Genomic DNA, 17,494 nt, shown 5'->3' with positions numbered 1-17,494 from the left:
GAGTGTGTGTGTGTGTGTGTGTGTGTGTGTGTGTGTGTGTGTGCATACTGGGCTCCAACATGCACAGGCTCCAACTTGCCGCCTGTGAGTGTGTGTGTCCGTGTGTGCGCGTAGGGGGAGGCCGTGATAATAATGAGTGACAGCAACAACTGCCGGCACTGAGACGTCCACAGGAGCCAGTTTCTTTATTAAGAGACGACCTGACTGATGGGATAGTGCAGCGATCTGGAGGCTGAAGCTGAACTGTTGCACACTTCTGCTGACTCAAAGAAACAGTTTCTGTGATTAGTTGGGATCGTGTGCGCTTGCGTACATGGAAAAGTCCAACTCCTTCCTGTGGTGAGGAGGAGGCCGCCGAGAGAGGGAGTGCCGGTGCTGTGATACAGCCTCCTTCGTACAAAGGTATGGCTGGAATGCAGGTGCACGCATACACGCATGTGAGAGTGGAACGAAATCACAGAGCGCAGGCCTGCACGGTAGAATAGTTGGTTCTTACGTAAGCCTAAATTCACAGCCATGCTGTTGGAGGGCTTTAATAGCCCGTGCAGCACGCACCACTCTCTAGCATGTGTCTCTCAACAGCAACCAATTGCATGCTGCAGTGCTGTGGCAAAGACATGCTGTGTGCACAATAACAATGCAAGCAAGTTGGTGTTCAGGCGGTGTACTATTTACCATGTTCATCGTCTTTTCTTATGAGCACTTTAGTACAGCTGGGGCTGTTGGGAATGCCATTAGTATTTGCTGATGACCAAGAAGTATTGATTGCGCTGGATGAATAGCTGTGAAGTTGTTACAAGTCAGCCTCTGGTTACCACGAATGCGGCTTTCCAAATCGTACAGCAATCCGTCTCGTTAGTAACTTCCAATCAGCCGTACAGTCATCCATCAAGTCATTGGGATTCATCCACTGGGGGATTATAAATGTCTAAATAAAAAGTCATAGCATTCCTTCCAATAGTGCCACTTGTCCTGCTTAGAGAACCACTTGACACAATCCTCTACTTTAAACATAGAGAAACCCAGTGAAGAGCATCAGAGGAGGTATCTCTCTCTTCATAAAATTAAAAATTAAAACAGCCCCTTTACAGTTTTGTCACAAAACATTTTTTTCAGATTATCCAATAGTTTTTTAAGTTAAACTACAAGAATTCTTTCTTTTTAATAATTTAATAATCAACAAAATGTATCTAAAAATCGTGTCATTTGACCCTTATCACAAGTACAGAATGTACTAAAGGAAGATAGGTAGAATGAAACAAAGAAGAATCAGACAATAACATTCTTGAAGGACACACACACATTTTAGGGATACGTGCTAGAAGTACTATTGGCCAATAAAGTCCATGGCCGGCTAACTTCTTCTCAGGGTATCTTTACAATCACTGTATTGGTCTGTTAAAACAGCATCATATTAACGCGAATGACAGCAATGTGCCAACGCAGCACGCTGAGTAAAGCAATCCACATGGCTCTTAAAGTTCTTCAAATGTTTAAAGGTTTTTATATCAAGACTCATACAACAGAAATTATTTTGACCCGTGGTATTTATCAAAGCGTGTTCAGATTAGAACTTCTATTGTTCAGATCAGCATTCAGGTCCAATCCCCCGAAAAATATGTTGTAGTGTAGGTAGTAACCAGATCTGTTTGATAATTGTAGAGCTGTGGGACACGGACACACAGCGAATTGACCAAACAATGAACTGGAAAGGAAAAAAGAAACCAGATAATTCAACAGCCCAAATACAAATGAGTGTCAGTGGTGTACTGTGCTTTCACCTCCAGAACAATATTTTGATACTAACTCTTTTGAACCAACTTTGCAGTGAAAGCATCAGGAGCAGCAAGCGGCAGCAGCAGCAGCTTGCACCTTCGTGAAGTATCCCGCGTGTTTAATTGCTGATGTGTATCACGCTCAGTGAACGACACTGGATACCGAAGCAGGCCTCTCTTCCTAGCGTCTGTGGCCCCGGTCTGACCTTGGCCCTTCTCAAGGGATCAGCACCATGTGTCCCTTCAGCTGTGGAGAATTAGAAGAGAGACGGAGAGCGGACGGGAGGAAAGAGCGAGGCATGTATCTTATGTTCAAAGGGCTGAGGCCCTCACAAGAGGCACTTGATTGACGTGTGTGTGTGCGCACGCACTACGTTGGTCATGTATGTAATGTGTGATGTGTTGGGGGGCCGACAGTGGGTGTGTGGGCTAATCTTGATCCCCTCTGACTGGTTAGAGATGGTGGCATGGTGCCTTTATGTCTCTGGGATCAGCTGCGCTAAGTCTGAGCTTAAGAAGGGAGATCCGGTGGAGGAGCGAGACTACAAAGGCCGTGTGCCTGAAATAGTGCACAGCCGTCTGCACTATTTCGAGACACACATGTTGCACTTTTTTCTGGCATGATTCGTCATGAATTGCATCCATAAGATCAGTCACACAGTATAACACAGTTATTGAAGCCTGAATATCAGTCATTGTTTCCAAAATGCTGGAGCGCTTTGGCTCACAGCGCCCTCTGCTGCCAGATAATCAGCACAGCCTCTTGGTTTCTTCTCGATATTCATTGCACAATCAGAGAAATGTTAAATTGCTGGATAACAACAGGATCAATCAAATTCTGATCCAAAACGTGGATTGCTAATATTCAAACAATGGCAACAATACTAAAACTCCCAAAAATGTATCCTACTAAAATACAACAAGCCTGATTCATTTATTTAATCTGTCCAGGAACTACTTATCAATTAGTCACATAATTACGTTCAACACGTCCCTTAATTACAGTGAACATGGATATTTCAAGACAATCGATAAATCCACGTCCTGCTAATCTAAATAGTTATTAGCGCACCAAATGTTTATGAATGCATGTGGAAATGTTACTACATTTGTTAGTAAAATGAACTTCAGTGGCCAGTCAGTCTAGACAATTATCTATCTTTGAATATAGAATAAAGAAACTAAGCCGTACTGGGAGGAGTGGATGTGCTTGGTGGCCAATGCATTAGAATATGAAATGATGCATCAATGCTTTGTTGCAATTGTGAAAATAAAGAATGACAGCAGAATTATCCTCTACACCAAACACACACCATTACAAAACAGAAAGGAGCAGCCAATGAAAGAGAGGAGTCATATGTGAGAAAGAGAAGAGCCTTTTATTCAGCATTGTTCTTATTCCAATGTTTTCGAAGGGGAGAGCAAGGAGAAGGTTGTTTGAAAATCAGCTGAAGGTGAAGGGGGAAGCAATGACGATAACATGTACAAGATTTTTTTTCTCCTTTTTACATTTTTTTCCTGCAAGAAATGTTCAGCATGGGGAAGTACACACAGCACAATCAGGTTACCGCTTGTATTTTCCAAAGGTGAGCATTTGCTGCTACAGTACTATTGATCTGAGAACAGCACCGCGACCATTAAGCTTTCACCTTTTTTCTTGTCTCATAGTAGTGTATAGGGTTTTTTACATGAGAAATCACCAATTTAAAAGAAAACAAATGCAAAGCAAACAATAACACTCACTTATTTTTCACGTTTGGCCCTGAATTTATATAATTTACAAATCTCATTCTGACAAGTGAAACCGTTGAAACACATGCTGTCAATCATGGGATATTAACTAGCATCCTATTCTTATGAAATACTGCGGCTCTTTAAGTACTTCAGACACAATTGTTGAATTTCCGATGCAAATTGGTTGGCATGTGTACTATTAAGCTGGTGTAAAACAAAATGACCAACATTTGGCTAAATGCTAGCGTTGTTATTGGAAAACTTTACAGTAACAGTTGAACCAAAGATTGTTGCTTTGAGTCTTTTTCAAAAAGGAAAGCAAGAGAAAAAAAGAAAAAAGGGTACGGGAACGTGGTGAGTCATCTAAAGATCTGTCATGAATGGCAAAGGCAGAAGAATGGGCAAACTAAACGCACTGAGCCAGCGCATCGTAAAACCAGCCGCCTCATAGCCGGACAGCGCTCATCGCGCTGGGGAAAAAGAAACACCAGAACGGAAGCAATGACGAGTACAGACGAACCAAAGCACAGCGTTCCTTTGCAGATGAGGAGGGAGAGACGGTGCATGTGGGAGACGAGGCGGGCAGAAGTCCCATTGGGCCAGCTCCCGAGCGTGGCTTTTGTTCTGCTTCGTCCGCTCTGGTGAACAAAAAAGGGGGGCTTTACCTGCAAACCCCACAACACCAGCCGACTCCGGCAGAACCATGAGGTAGATCACTGGTCGAACTGACCACAAGAGAAAAAAAAAAAATAACCCTCCTTTAAAGATGTCCGTTGGGTGTAAAACTTGTAATTTCCTAAAAGTACGGCTCTTTTGTTTCATATCACGACAATTTTCTAGAAAAGGAAAGAGGGAAAATAAGGGGTTACCTTGCTCTGAGACTGTGACCATAGGGTTGTTTTTTTCTCAGTATTGCCGTGGGACTCTCATTGTCTTTATTGCTACTAGATAGCGAAGCATTTCACACACACGCACACACACACACGTTTGATCAATCAGATAGAAATATGACACCTGATCAAGTTCGATGGAAACAATGTTGGAGAATGTTAGATGTGACGTAAGGAAGGCACCTTTTCCAATATTAGATTAATTAATTCCCTAATGAAATGGTCATCTGCATCAGCTGTCTGGTACAGTCGAACATGGATTGATTTTGTAAGCTATTATGTGGCAATGCTGAAAACCAAAATTGAGATATTCTAAAACGTCAAACTTCAAGTTTTGCAAGTTGTTTGTCATATATCACAAACAAAGGAACTATAAAATCCTAGACACGTTGGAGGGGGGTAAACTATCTCAATCTCATGCATTATAATATCACATCATACTGGGGGAGGAGTGGGAGGGGAAGGTGGGGGGAGGGAGGGGGGTCCTCTGGCATTTGTTTGAGAATCCTTGAAAAAAGAAGAGCATGTTGTTGTTTTTTATCAAAATAAATCTTTTTTTTTTTTTTTCTTCCTGTGATTAGCCAACTGCTTGAGTCCATTTACACTGTCCTCCTTTTTTCACCACAAACGTCGGGGCTGTGCAAAAAAGTTCATGTGTCTGGTCCAATCAGAGAAGGCGGCAATTGTTTCTACTGTGATGTCATCGGCAATCTCCCTCCCGCCCTCTCGCTCACACGGCGGGAATCTATAACCTTAAAATAAAACAGACACAGAGAGCAGAAGCACGGTTATAAAAAATAACAACTAAACAAACTTAACAGCAGATTACCATTAACCCACATAGATTTAAAAAACTAACTCGTATTCATATTAAGCCTCACTGGCAGATGCACACCTGTGATTACTTGCTGAGTTGACTGTAAGGAGACGAGTTATTGGAAGAATCCACTTGTTGCGGCGTGCCATTCTCCTGAAAAGCCACACAGCATCTCTCATTTAGAGCGTGATAATAACCATCTTCACTGTGTTTGGACTCAGATAATTGATGGTTTCAGAGGACCAAAACAGTTCAAGGCCTTATGTGTATAGAAGCTGAATGGAGCAGCACGGCCTGTTTTAAATACCCTGAAACCATTATTGATGTAGGATATGATTGCAGTTGAAGGAATGTAGCTGAATGTCCTGAATAAAGTCAATCGAGATGAAGACACAATGAACTTACAGGTGCAGCCTGCATTGGAGGATACTGAGGCATGTAAGCTCCCTGGACACCCGGGTTGGCTGAAATATACTGTAAGATAATATAAGAAAAAGGAAATTATTGATCGGTATTACATGAAAGTAAAAACTTGAACATTACACTGTAATGTATTTTGACAACAGACTAATGGAATCACTCAACAATAAGAAGTGTCCACGCAAAATGTCCCAATCAAAGATCTTTCTAGTCACAGTAATCAGTCATTTTTACAACTTGCATTAAATGAAACATTTTGTCCTCGTATTGGTCATCGTTTTTTTATCCAATCATACTACTCAGGTTTAATTTATTTATTGCCAATTTAATGCCAAATGCGCTTTAGGATATCCCAGAATTCCGCTTACCCCTCCAGTGTTTCCCAGTGACAGCTGGCCCATCTGCTGAGTAATCATGGCTGAAGGGTGCAGTGACATGGAGGGATCCACAGAGGGAGACATCACAGCACCCTGGCACACAAAGCATCGGCGGTTTTTTAACCACATAATCACATGATCCATTCACCCAATTCTGATGAAAAACCTCATAAAACAGCACATGTGCGCTGCAACGACAGGGGCAAGTAATGTGTGCTGATAAATCGCGCCATTTGTTCATTTCTAAATGTATTTATGAAAGATCTGCTGGGGTAAAAACATTTATTGCGTTGTTGTTGTTTTTTTGATCAGCAGTGAAGCAGTCTGTGCTCCCGGGTTACGTTACGCTATGAGAACATCTAGAGAGGTGTGACGTTGCCGGCGCTGGACTGTTTTAAGATGTGGTATATTGCTTTTAGACATGACGCCTTCAGGGAATGGGCCGTTTCCTAGTAGAAAGTGGGGGAGGGGGCAGATCAGCAGAGACACTTGTTCCACTGGAAACCATCTGTTGGAAGAGTCAAAGAGTCACAAGACTGTCTCCGCTCCAGGCATTTCCTGCTGGGTCCAGAGAGAGGCGGGGGGGGGCGGTGGCTGAATGACTTTTTAGTTGTTCCATTTCTCTTTCATACACACTCTGACACACACACACACACACACACACACACACACACATACAGCACTTACAACATGTAAATACACAGGGGCTATTTCCCAGAACTCGTCTGGGCTCGATCCCCCCTCCGAAGCCCCCTCCTACGTTTGGGGGAAGCTTTTAACGTTTATTGTGTCAGCAAGCAGAACGGGCCGATTAAAGTTCACACACAGTGAGCTCAGAGTTGTAGCGGCGCCAAACACCCATTTTCTGTACACAGAATAGGAGGTGGTCTATGCGGCTATGAATAAAAAAAAAAAGGAGCAAATGCCGTTGTTCCCTTACCGGGTGTTGCATGATATATGGTTGATGTGCCACCCAAGAATGACTCTGTACCTAGTGGAGGGTCAGACAGGAAGGGAGAGGCAGATGGAAAGAGAGAGTTATTGAGGAGTCTTGAGTTAAACTTTCATGTTACAAACTGGAAAATGATAATAAGCATCGCTTTTTAATAGGAATACAAGGACAGAATTAGTCTAAATGGTCAATTTGGAGAACTTATGCAACAGCATACGCAGTATCCAGTCTTGCGTTTCGAAGTAACTCTTTCTGCTCAGGGACTTTAAGTCAACCATGACAGTCCCAGAAAAATTCCAAGCATTTGGGATTTTTGGGGCCCTCTGTTCCCCTTCTGTTGGCCAAGGAGCTTTTAAACAATCCCTGTGTCCCCAGACATCAGGATGGCCCGTAAACGCCACGCATCTTGCAATATGTTGGATTAGGACTTAGATAAACATCGTCTTTCACCTCCAGACAAAATCTCGGGTTTAGTCGCTGGCTCCCCCCCCTGAGGGGGTCAGCGGGTCTCTGGAAGTTCTTTGAAGCGCGCAGGATGTTATCCCGGTAGCTGCATGCCCTGTAACCTGCTTTTGTACAATATATAAACCCCCATGGGCAAGTCCATCACCCGTACCAACCAACAGTCAGAATCTTTTCTTCATTGTTTCTGTATCCCTAAAGCTTCCCTCACTGCTGGTGTCCACCAGAGGGCTCTTGGGCTGCCAACCTTTGAACCTCGGATCTTTGGAACAACCTTTGAAGCAGAAGGTAGGTACCAGTTTGGCCAAGGGCGGGACGGTGGGAGACGCAAGTGTTTGTTTGAATGTTTAATCAAGGGGGCTGAACCAGACTCAACCTTCATGTGCAGATTAACATCGGTTTCTGAAGCACAGAAAGTCATTATTCACAACTTATTGGTGAAATATTACAAAACACTGAGCAGCAACCTATTTCAGAAAAGATGCATCTGCTGAAAAGAGGTTTTTTTTTTTTTGTTTTTTTACAAAGCTTACTGTCGTATTGAGTTCAGGATGACCAAGCCCTTCAAACGAAAACAAGAAAAATCAAACCACCATCCGGCGCCACAGAGAGCTGCCAAAGTGAGCGGCGGCCCTGTGCGGCTTTTCTAAACACCTGTTCTTACATCTATAGCACCTGTACAACCCACACACAGGCAAAAATACAGCCAACGCGCTTATACACAAACCATTACCTCAAATGCAACAGAGAAGCGAAGTGAGAGACCGAGAGAGACGGAGATGATTTAAATCCAGCTGGAAGTTGAACGTGTTTGCATTGAGGATGTTCTGCAGTACCTGGTAAGCATTGACTGGAGACATGTAGGGAGACATCGCAGGCTGCACCGTCATTATGCGGTTGCTCACTGGATACGGAGATGGGTAGTACCTAGGAAATGGCCAGTATTTTAAAATAAAGCTCTGGAGTTATGGCTATAGTTAAAGTAAGTCGTGTAACTCACCCATTCTGTATAGCTGCTGAAGAGGGGTCATAGGTCAGAGTCATTGCACCCTGAGGAGAGGAAATTATGTGGTTACAGATTGTCGTTGGTATAAAAACCACTGAAACTTATGTGAAATAATAATCAGTGCATGAACCCCTTTTTCAGTTATATTGGGTTAATGTTTAATTTACTGTTATATATAAAGATGATAAACAATGTTCATTTCCCACAAAACGGCTCAACAAATTATAATGTAGGGTTCAAAGATCGTTTTAAGGAAGGAGTTTTTTTCTTCTCCTTTCTAGAAATGGGCATAGTTTATACACATGGCACAATAAAGGACTGCAATACGCTCATTCTCCCCATAAAGAAGGGGCTGAAGGTTGAAATGCATGTAGGATGATAGCAGATACGTACTAGTCTGAGATCTCCTGTCTGTCCATTGGGAACAAATCCACTGTGAGCATGTTTCTTCCTTTGACTGTCTGCAAACTTACACAGCAAGGGCTGAGAGGGAGCTGTGGGCGAAAGCAAAACGGCGGCATGTCAACAGTAAGCGATCAATCATCAGCGCCTCCGCAGTTTTCATCTGAGGGAACACGAACAGAAAAAGGTGCAATTTGTTCCTACCCAGAGTTCCAGAAGCGATTTTGATAAACTTCCCATTGAAGTGGGAGATGACGGCGTTACACTGCTCTGTTGTGTCCATCCTGAATAAAAAAATAAAAAAATGACTGGTTGTCAAATAGCAGAGGCGATCTTCAGTCAAAATCAATGCAGTATTTTAGAGTTAGAGCCCCTTCATGGGTTGAGCAGAATTGTCCCTGCACATTGAGTTATAAAAATACCTACACAAATACACTCGGCTGTGTGTATGAATGGGAGCTTGTCTCAATTTGGCTTCCAAACAATTGCAGGTTTGTCAATTGAATTCGAATACAAGCTTGTGTGAGAAAGTTATTTTGACATCAATGAAAAACGTCAACACAAAACACTTTTCACAGATTTCTTTCACACAATTACAGCAGTGTAAATACTGGAGTTTCTGCAAAGAGGACCTGACTTCACCTTCACTGTGAAACTCATGGATGCAAGTGGGACTGTACTCCTGGTTGCTCTATATTGCAATGACACTAAAGTGATTTATTGTGTAATATTTTGTGAAAAACATACCATCATAGTAACGAATGTGTTCCAAATGTTCATATCTTTAACCGCATTTTTGTTAAGCATTCGTTGTCCTTCAACAGCAGCTACGCAGCAACAATTCAGCACCAGCTACAAACTTTTCGGTGGCATTTTGCAATTCACCATCCAAGCCTCATGATCAAAGCTGAAAGTTTATCCCACAGCTATTTTAAAGAGGGAAACGATGACCGCTGCCACCGACCTGGCAAAGCCCACGCCTCGGCTGTTGCCGCTGTAGTCCCGGAGGATCCGCGTGGAGACGACCTGGCCGAAGGGCTGCAGCATGTTCTCCAACTCTTTCTCGTCCACACAGAGAGGCAAGTTGGAAATGTACAGATTTGTGGGGTCCTGCTCCTGTTGCTGCTCACACAGCGGAAGAAAGAAGAGAAAAAGGGCATTGGATGTCGTGTCCGTTTTGCATTTGACCTCAGAGAGAATAATAATTTCTCTTGAATCTTTCATTTATTTTTTTAGAGGATGAATGTGGATAAAGTGCTGCGCTATTTCTTCTCAGGCAAAATAGATTATTCTCTTTAACTATACTTGTCGGTGTGGATTAGGGTTTTGGACTTAAATATGGTTACGGGTTAGAGGAGGACATTGGGGGGGAGGGGGGGGGGACAACATGAATAAGCTCTCCTCCCCACACCCACAGGAACACCCTGCATCTGAACTGTGCGGCAGCTTGGCGCCTCCACGGTCTTCCCTAGAAACAGCAGGAGAGCGGCGTAGCCTAGCTACCGGTCTCCTGAGAGCGGCCCCTCATCAATGAACGTCTCTCCATCGAGAATTTGAGCACAGCGACGGAGGACCGGGAAACGGACTGAAAGACATTGAATGATCCGGACCATTTCTGCCGCCGCTGCTCAAATCACAGATGCGATGCAACCAACACCCGGTTTGTCGTCTAAAAATACTTTTGAGAAAATGGAAAACTGGTTACTTTGAATTAGTCACAGAGGATCAAGAATGGCTCAAAGCAGCTGCTGCAGCGCCCCGCTGCAGAAATGCCGACATCAATATGCATGAATGATAATTGTTAACACCCAATTACAAAGTAATACTACTGGTAAAAAAATAATCTGTTCCATCTACAGAGTAAAACCTCACCAGGGTGGCGTGTTAGTGTGTGGGCCGGTGGTCCTGTGTGTGTGTGTGTGTGTGTGTGTGTGTGTGTGTGTAACGTGCCGCACTGACAGGCGGTTATTTGGCAGGGAGGGACGTGACATCTGGTTTCTACAGTGAAAGTAAATGGGGTCACGGGAAGAACAGCTTGTCAGCCGAGGTCATGTGACCAGTCTAATGTCATTCTCCAGCTCACACCGGACACGTGCACGCATTAGCACAAACCCACAGAGATGTTCACAAGCAATATATCCCCCCGCGTGCGCATGCACAGACACACACACACACACACACGTATGACTGCACCAAACTCACCTTCGCCATCTGGGCCTGTATGCCGCTTGTTTTTAGAGCATGTACTGCCTTTAAAGCAGCCGTCGGGTTGTCAAAGTCCACAAAGCCGTAACCTGTAGTTGGTTGAACCATATTAACATGAACAGTCTCTAAAAAATAACAACAACCATCTATTGTACATTTTGTACTATCACTATTACTGGGGGATGGGACGGATTAATTGACTTATATTCGTTAATAATGGGAACATATTAAGGTATATTATATATTATCATTACCGAAGCACAATTTAGTTTTCAAAACGTTACCACCAGCACGAAGACAGGAAACGGAGAAACAGCGAGCGCTGTTCAAAGGTAAACCAGAACCTCTAACGCTCGTTTATTAACATGTTGTATCTTGTGTCTGATAATTGTGAATGTGTTCTACCATCACTCACTGGACTCCATTCACTTCCATAATGTGTGAAAATCTCTGTGTGAGACTCTAAATCTACTTGAGCCAGGTAATCCATCATAATCTCAAATCAAACTTCGGTTTTCATTGCATTTTATTCCTGCGCCGACTTTGCAAATCAAGCTGCGCTTTCAGCTGCAATGTCCTGTAACATCACAACAGGTTTGAGCAAAGCAATAGCGGACACATTGACTGTTTGCACTGATGGATTACCAGAGTTAAGTAAATTACCAAGTCGCTGCAAATGGATTTTCATACACTTTGGCAACGAAAATAACAGTATATGTTTCCATATAAGTAAATAGCCTAAAACGTGGTGCAGAATGCATTCTTAAACATGCATTGGAGACACGTTGCAGCAGGAGGAATGACGTTATATATCTAAATAAATAACGAACATTCTTATCCTGCAGCTCTGATAAGCTGATGACCTTACTGACCTTTACATTTGTTGGTCGTCTTGTCCAGGATTGCCTTTGCCGACTGAATCTTCCCGTACCTGTGCACACATCGACATTCAGATGACTTACAAATAAAAAAACGATACAAATGTGACGGAGGTTATAGAATTTTATCTAAAATGGGTCTTCTTTTCCTTGGACTCCTCATTATGTATCTTTAATGTTAAAAGCAAGCAACAAAGAACAATCAATAAAACTAATGAAGGACTTTAGGACAGAACATTAGGACATTAAGAATCCAGTGTCAGGCTTCGCTCAGAGTTTAAACTCAGCCATGACTAATCAAATTATCTGCCAACAAAATGAATGATGGATTAGTCAGCGACGTCATCGTGCTACCTAATAAGAAACCGTTTCGCTTTCACGTGAGTTGCTGCCCAAAAAGCATTTAATCTGTTTCAACAATCTGCATCTTATTTGACCGTCGAAATAGTCGTTAGTGAACACCACAACTGTGGCACACGCCGCGAGCAGCAACGTGAGCGCACAACGTACACGCTGAATACCGAGCTTACATCTCCATTCAGACCTTGTAGGCATGAAAAGCGCTTTCATTTATGCTTTGTGCTGGCAAACACCATTGGGAACATCATGAACAAAACACAAGCAAACAGGACACAAACAGCTGCTGCTGCTGCTGCTTGCATGGGTGAACGCCTCTCCCCCGTGTGCTCGTGGTTCGGAGGGAAAGAGGGGAGACAAAACTCCGCTAATCATCATGGCATCCGGCACACTGGCCACCCGGAGTGACGCCTGTAGTATCGAGCATCGATCGCGCTCACCGCTGATTTTAAAAAGTGCGTTTCACACACACGCCACTGTTGAGCAAAGACTCTTTGTTGTGTGTGTGTTGTGTTTCTGTTGGAGCTATAGTTGAAGCATTTGATGCCAGAGCACACTGTAGTTAAACTAGTGTCTGCATTTCAATGCTAAATCAATGATCTGGTCCTAAAACTGCACAGAGTCTTCTTTGTTCTATTTAATGTCATTATCTATAGACATTTATATGCAAAATATTTCCTTTCATTTAGTACATTTTCCCAAAAGCCTCTTCTTAGAAACAACTGTGTCAATTTTATGAGTCAATAAATTGTATTGAGACCATGAATAATTAAAAGGTTATTCTCAAAGAATTCAAACTTCTTGCCAGAAATTTGAAACCACGCTCATATCTGCACAGTAAATGTGAGGATTTGTCATCTAACTCTTGGCAAACAAAGCAAACAAAGCCAATAAGCGCATTTCCCTTAGTGCCGAGGTACTCCTTAGGATTAAGGCTTCTAACAGTTTCATTAACTTAGATGTGCAACTAAGATGTCCAAGAAACCGTGTGTGGTGAGGGAGGCCCTTCATCCAATCACTGCAACCTGGTTGGTTTCTGGTACCTTAAGCCTGCTTTTAGCCCCCCTTCTTCAGCAAACAAGCATTGCAATGCACACACATCAGCATGGTTGTTATGCTCAAACTGTATGTGTGCGTTTACTCACTGGTGACAGAGTTTGACCAGGTCCAGGTCTGTGGTGGCAGGGGGCAGGCCGCGGATGTACAGGTTGGTTTTGCTGAGCTGCTCCAGGCCTGTGCTGCTGCTGCTGTTGCTGCTGCTGGGACTGGACGGAGTCATGGGGTAGGACTGCACACAGGACACCCACTGTTAGGAAGGGTATGGGAGCTCCATAATCTAATTCAAACCCAGGTCAACAGTGATCACAAGAGCATTTTTAATCATCCGTGCCAAACCGTTATGTAAACAGTGGGCTGGATTTGGCTTTATTGTTTAGTGTACATCCTTGCAATAAAAGATCAATACGGCAGCAAACACAGCTTCTTCTACATCGTGACACACCCGCAAGTACTTAAGTACTATTACTATTACTCAAATATTTTCATTTTCTGACAGTTTTTACTCACGTGATGGACTTATGAATGATGATGCAATGAATTACTAATAATGTAGCAAAATTAGCTTCACATTGAAAAAAATACAAAATATCTAAAAAATATTATCCATGCATTTTGAATCCAATAAAATTTCATACTCTATGTGAATAATATTCAGTGATGAAACGCAGGACATTTAATTGCAAGAGAGTATTTTTCCTTTGGCTTAAAGAAATGAGTTGATTTGTACTTGCAGCACTGTCAGGGTCTGAGTGGCAGAGGTTTAACCTTTAAGCTTCCGGTCTGCCAGCGTCACATCACAGAGTACACAGAGACATATCTGCACTTGCATGTGGGCCTTTATGAGTCCCAACGCGATTAAATCCGTGCTCGCGTCTCTCGGTGTTAAATCGGAAACCTACCATTTTTTCATATTTCACTCTTGTGAGCCATGCGACACTGCCCTGCAAAGCATTTCCTTCCCCTTACTCATTCATTAAAATAGCTTCCAGCCACTCAAAACCCTCTCCAGATCAGATCAAAGACAAAGCACAGCAGAATCGCACCATCTGTCCATAACCAAAGGACAATCCACTCAGAGAGCCAAAGCCGTGGATTCAACCACAGCCAACAAGACTCACTGAGATGCCCCCCCCCCCCGGTTATCGTTCTCTGCTCATTTAGGCTTGCTTTGTCTTCAAGCAGCGCCGTTATATTTCTGTTGGTGCGCAATTACCATGCTAACTTTGTTTGAGAGCGTTAAAAAAGGTTCAGGCCTCCCGAGACAAAACGCCTACTCCATCAGAGGGGAGCCGCGGTGGTGCATTTCACAGAGGCACCAGCGCACCGTATAGAGGACTAAACCTGGCTTAAGCCTGCACTGAAAACACATTTGTGGCGTCCCTGCAGTGACTCGTGTGAGGCTGGTTTCAGATTCCCCTGCTCAAAGTCACACATAGTGCCCTCTGACGGATACGTATTACAGATTCATCTGAAAGGTGGATATATGAGCTTCTACAGGATGCCGGCTCAATCCACTTTATATCACACATGGGTCACGTTTCCATCAGCAGAGGTTGGAATAGCAGCTAAGTCTCACCTCTACGCCGGCTTCCTATTCCCATCTGCCGTCTAAATGGAAAGGTGTGATGGGAAAGCGAAGGGACACTGCCTTCAATTACCCTTTTTTTCCCCTCATCCAGGGGTCACAGGGACAGAATCTGGCAGCACAGTTCACTCCAGCAGACTGACATACACTACATTAGATTACACTACTCTCTCTGGAATCACCCAGGAGGCATTAATCCATAAAATGGACCACAGTAACCGTCATCCACATTGACCGGAGGGGGCGAGTGGCTGGGCAAACAAGGTTATACGGACAGAATAATTAAAATATCGGTTGTGGAGCAATGGATCGGGTCAGCAGCTGGTTTATCTCTCCACGTTCAGCCTATCGGAGGATCAGCATCCCCGTTTGACAAGTCGGCAGAGAGAAGTGGACCCATTAAGAATTCAATGCATTGTGCCGTTAAAAGGCTGATGTAGACACGCATGTGTGCCACATCAAAGCCCCTCCGATGTCATGGCAGGCTGCTGCACGGCGTGTTCACTCAAAGGCTGCCTTAATTGTGTGTGTGTTAAAATAAAAAATAAATAATAATAAAATATAGCAACGTGCGAGTGTGTGTGTGTGTGTGTGTGTGTGTATTTGGCCTACCTGTTTGCGATTGGCTGTCTTCAGCGGGTTGCCTGTGTTTGCAAAGATCATCCTGGAGGTTTTATATATAGATGTAAATATATATATATAGCCTATATAGATGTGAATATATATATTTTTCCCCGCTCCAAAAAAAAAATTCGCAAAGAGGAGCCGCTGGAGACGTGAATCCGGGCGGTGTTACAGGAGCCTATGAAACAGCCAGTCGGTTTAAAACATCCGCACGGCGAGCGGGCTGCTCGGCAACAGTGAAAAGAAGAGAAGACGAGCCTGGCTCCTGCATAGGTACAAGCTGACACATCCACACCGTCAGATGCGCGCCGGGCGATGGAGCAACCCTTCGGTCCGCTTCGCTGATCTACGACGTCCTGCTGCAGACCGCTCGGCGGTCCCACCTACTACCGACCAAACCATCTCCGCCTCCGCGGGGTGTTCCACATCAAATAAAGTGCGTGGCCGCCTCGCGCCGCTTCGCCTGGGCGGTTGTTTTCGGGGGACAAAGGCGCGTCGAGACGCCTGGCGTCTGCGGGTCGGTTTATAAGCGGCTGCAAAGTGCTTTTGCGTTTGATTTGCAGGCGCACGGTCGGTTACGCGGAACGCGCGTCGCCTTTCATGTTGTTGTCGTCCGCACATACCAAGCATTCTTCACCCCCACCTCCTCCAAACCACACACACACACCCACACGCCCTCTTCCTCTTCCTACCCTTCCCCCCATCCAACACACTGCATGGTAGAGATTCAGGATGCAATGAAATATAAGCAGGGTCTGGCCTGGGCCGGAGGTCACTCACTCCCCCCGAGTTAAAACCAACTGTGCGAGGGAGAAAATTCAAAGAGAAGAACACAGAACACATATTTGGAAATAAAACGTTCATTAAAAAGGCCTATTGCTCCTATCTTTTGCATCCTATATGTGCTCTTTGAAGCAGCTTATTCTGTATGTTGATTCTGTGACCTAAAGGTGAAGTAGATAAGTTCCACTTATATTTTCCTCTTTCAGTGCATTCACAAGATTGATTTGCTTGTGTGCAGTTTTTGAAAATGTAAACTAAGCATTTTTCACATAACTCACTGATGGGGCCAAAAAAAACAGGAACTATGTCTTAGCTTGTGGTCAAATGTTTCTAGTGCATTTCAGGATTGCTTTCGAAATGCACTGGTTTGCCGTTGGTGCTTCAGAATGAGCTGTCTCTGATCTCCTGCGTTTGACCTCTGGGACCCTTTGAGTTCATCGGACGCAAGCTTAAAGCTTTTAGTTGTTGCACTGCGATAGAGGAACAGCCCTTCTCATTACAGCCGGTCCTCCCCTACAATAGAATCATTTCCACCATTCTCTTCTCTTTACCCGCTGCCATTGCACACGCCGGTGTCCTCGGGTCTTCTGCTTGGTAATTGCCATCATATGTTGAGCCTATAGGCGACCGCTGAGGTCGTGTCTTCTGCATTTCTTCTGGGAATTGAGTAAGACATAAGTATTCTGTGATCTTGGAGCTTTCATTAGATGGGTTGATGTGTATGTCTGTAATAAATCACAAATGATCAGGAAACAAACTTTAAAGCCAACCAAAAAGTTGATACATGACTTAACAGCTTTTTATGCTGCAGACACATTGTTAGTATACAGAATGTGTTGATGTTCGCACCGGGAACCTCTCCAGCAAAAATGTATTCTTTTATTTAGAACATGAAATCAACCAATTATTGAAAAATAGTACTAGCGCACTATAGACAGGTTGGGGGGAATTTGTCAAAACCTATTCACGTATCATGTAAAACATTTTCATTTGGTGAAATGGTGGCTTTGTTATACCGTCCGATACTATGGAATAAGATGCTTTTTCCAATCCTCAAGAAACCTTTACTGTAAGAAGAAGTATTAATTATCATTTTTATATATCTTTGCCACAAACGTTTTTAACCTCGTCAAAGACAGAGAACAAAGGTTTTGTTATGTGCAACAAT

At 43.7% G+C, this 17,494-nt stretch overlaps 1 protein-coding gene across 4 annotated transcripts; it reads right to left on the bottom strand.

Moving 5' to 3' along the window:
• Window positions 1-3,135: 3,135 nt before the first annotated feature.
• On the bottom strand, window positions 3,136-16,530 carry rbms1a (RNA binding motif, single stranded interacting protein 1a). 4 transcript variants are annotated; one of them, XM_040204954.2, is made up of 14 exons: window positions 15,532-16,530; window positions 13,421-13,563; window positions 11,913-11,971; window positions 11,038-11,129; window positions 9,800-9,957; window positions 9,040-9,119; window positions 8,827-8,927; window positions 8,428-8,477; window positions 8,264-8,354; window positions 6,954-7,004; window positions 6,005-6,106; window positions 5,622-5,690; window positions 5,295-5,369; window positions 3,136-5,151 (listed from the first exon to the last, which is right to left on the bottom strand). In XM_040204954.2, exons 1-13 carry the CDS (start codon window positions 15,580-15,582, stop codon window positions 5,301-5,303), a joined length of 1,116 nt encoding a protein of 371 aa, XP_040060888.1. In that variant the 5' UTR covers window positions 15,583-16,530; the 3' UTR covers window positions 3,136-5,151; window positions 5,295-5,300. The 4 variants fall into 4 exon arrangements, 2 of the variants coding, with proteins under 2 accessions (XP_040060888.1, XP_040060878.1); XM_040204944.2 differs by having other exon boundaries at window positions 13,421-13,581; window positions 15,532-16,189; XR_013451501.1 differs by having other exon boundaries at window positions 4,893-5,151; window positions 6,005-6,521.
• Between the last annotated feature and the right edge of the window lie 964 nt (window positions 16,531-17,494).

The sequence above is a fragment of the Gasterosteus aculeatus genome, chromosome 12 (assembly GCF_964276395.1).
Source record: "Gasterosteus aculeatus chromosome 12, fGasAcu3.hap1.1, whole genome shotgun sequence".
Taxonomy (NCBI): Eukaryota; Metazoa; Chordata; class Actinopteri; order Perciformes; family Gasterosteidae; genus Gasterosteus; species Gasterosteus aculeatus.
Note: the sequence above shows the minus strand (reverse complement) of the source record. Positions and strands in the feature narration are given on the sequence as shown.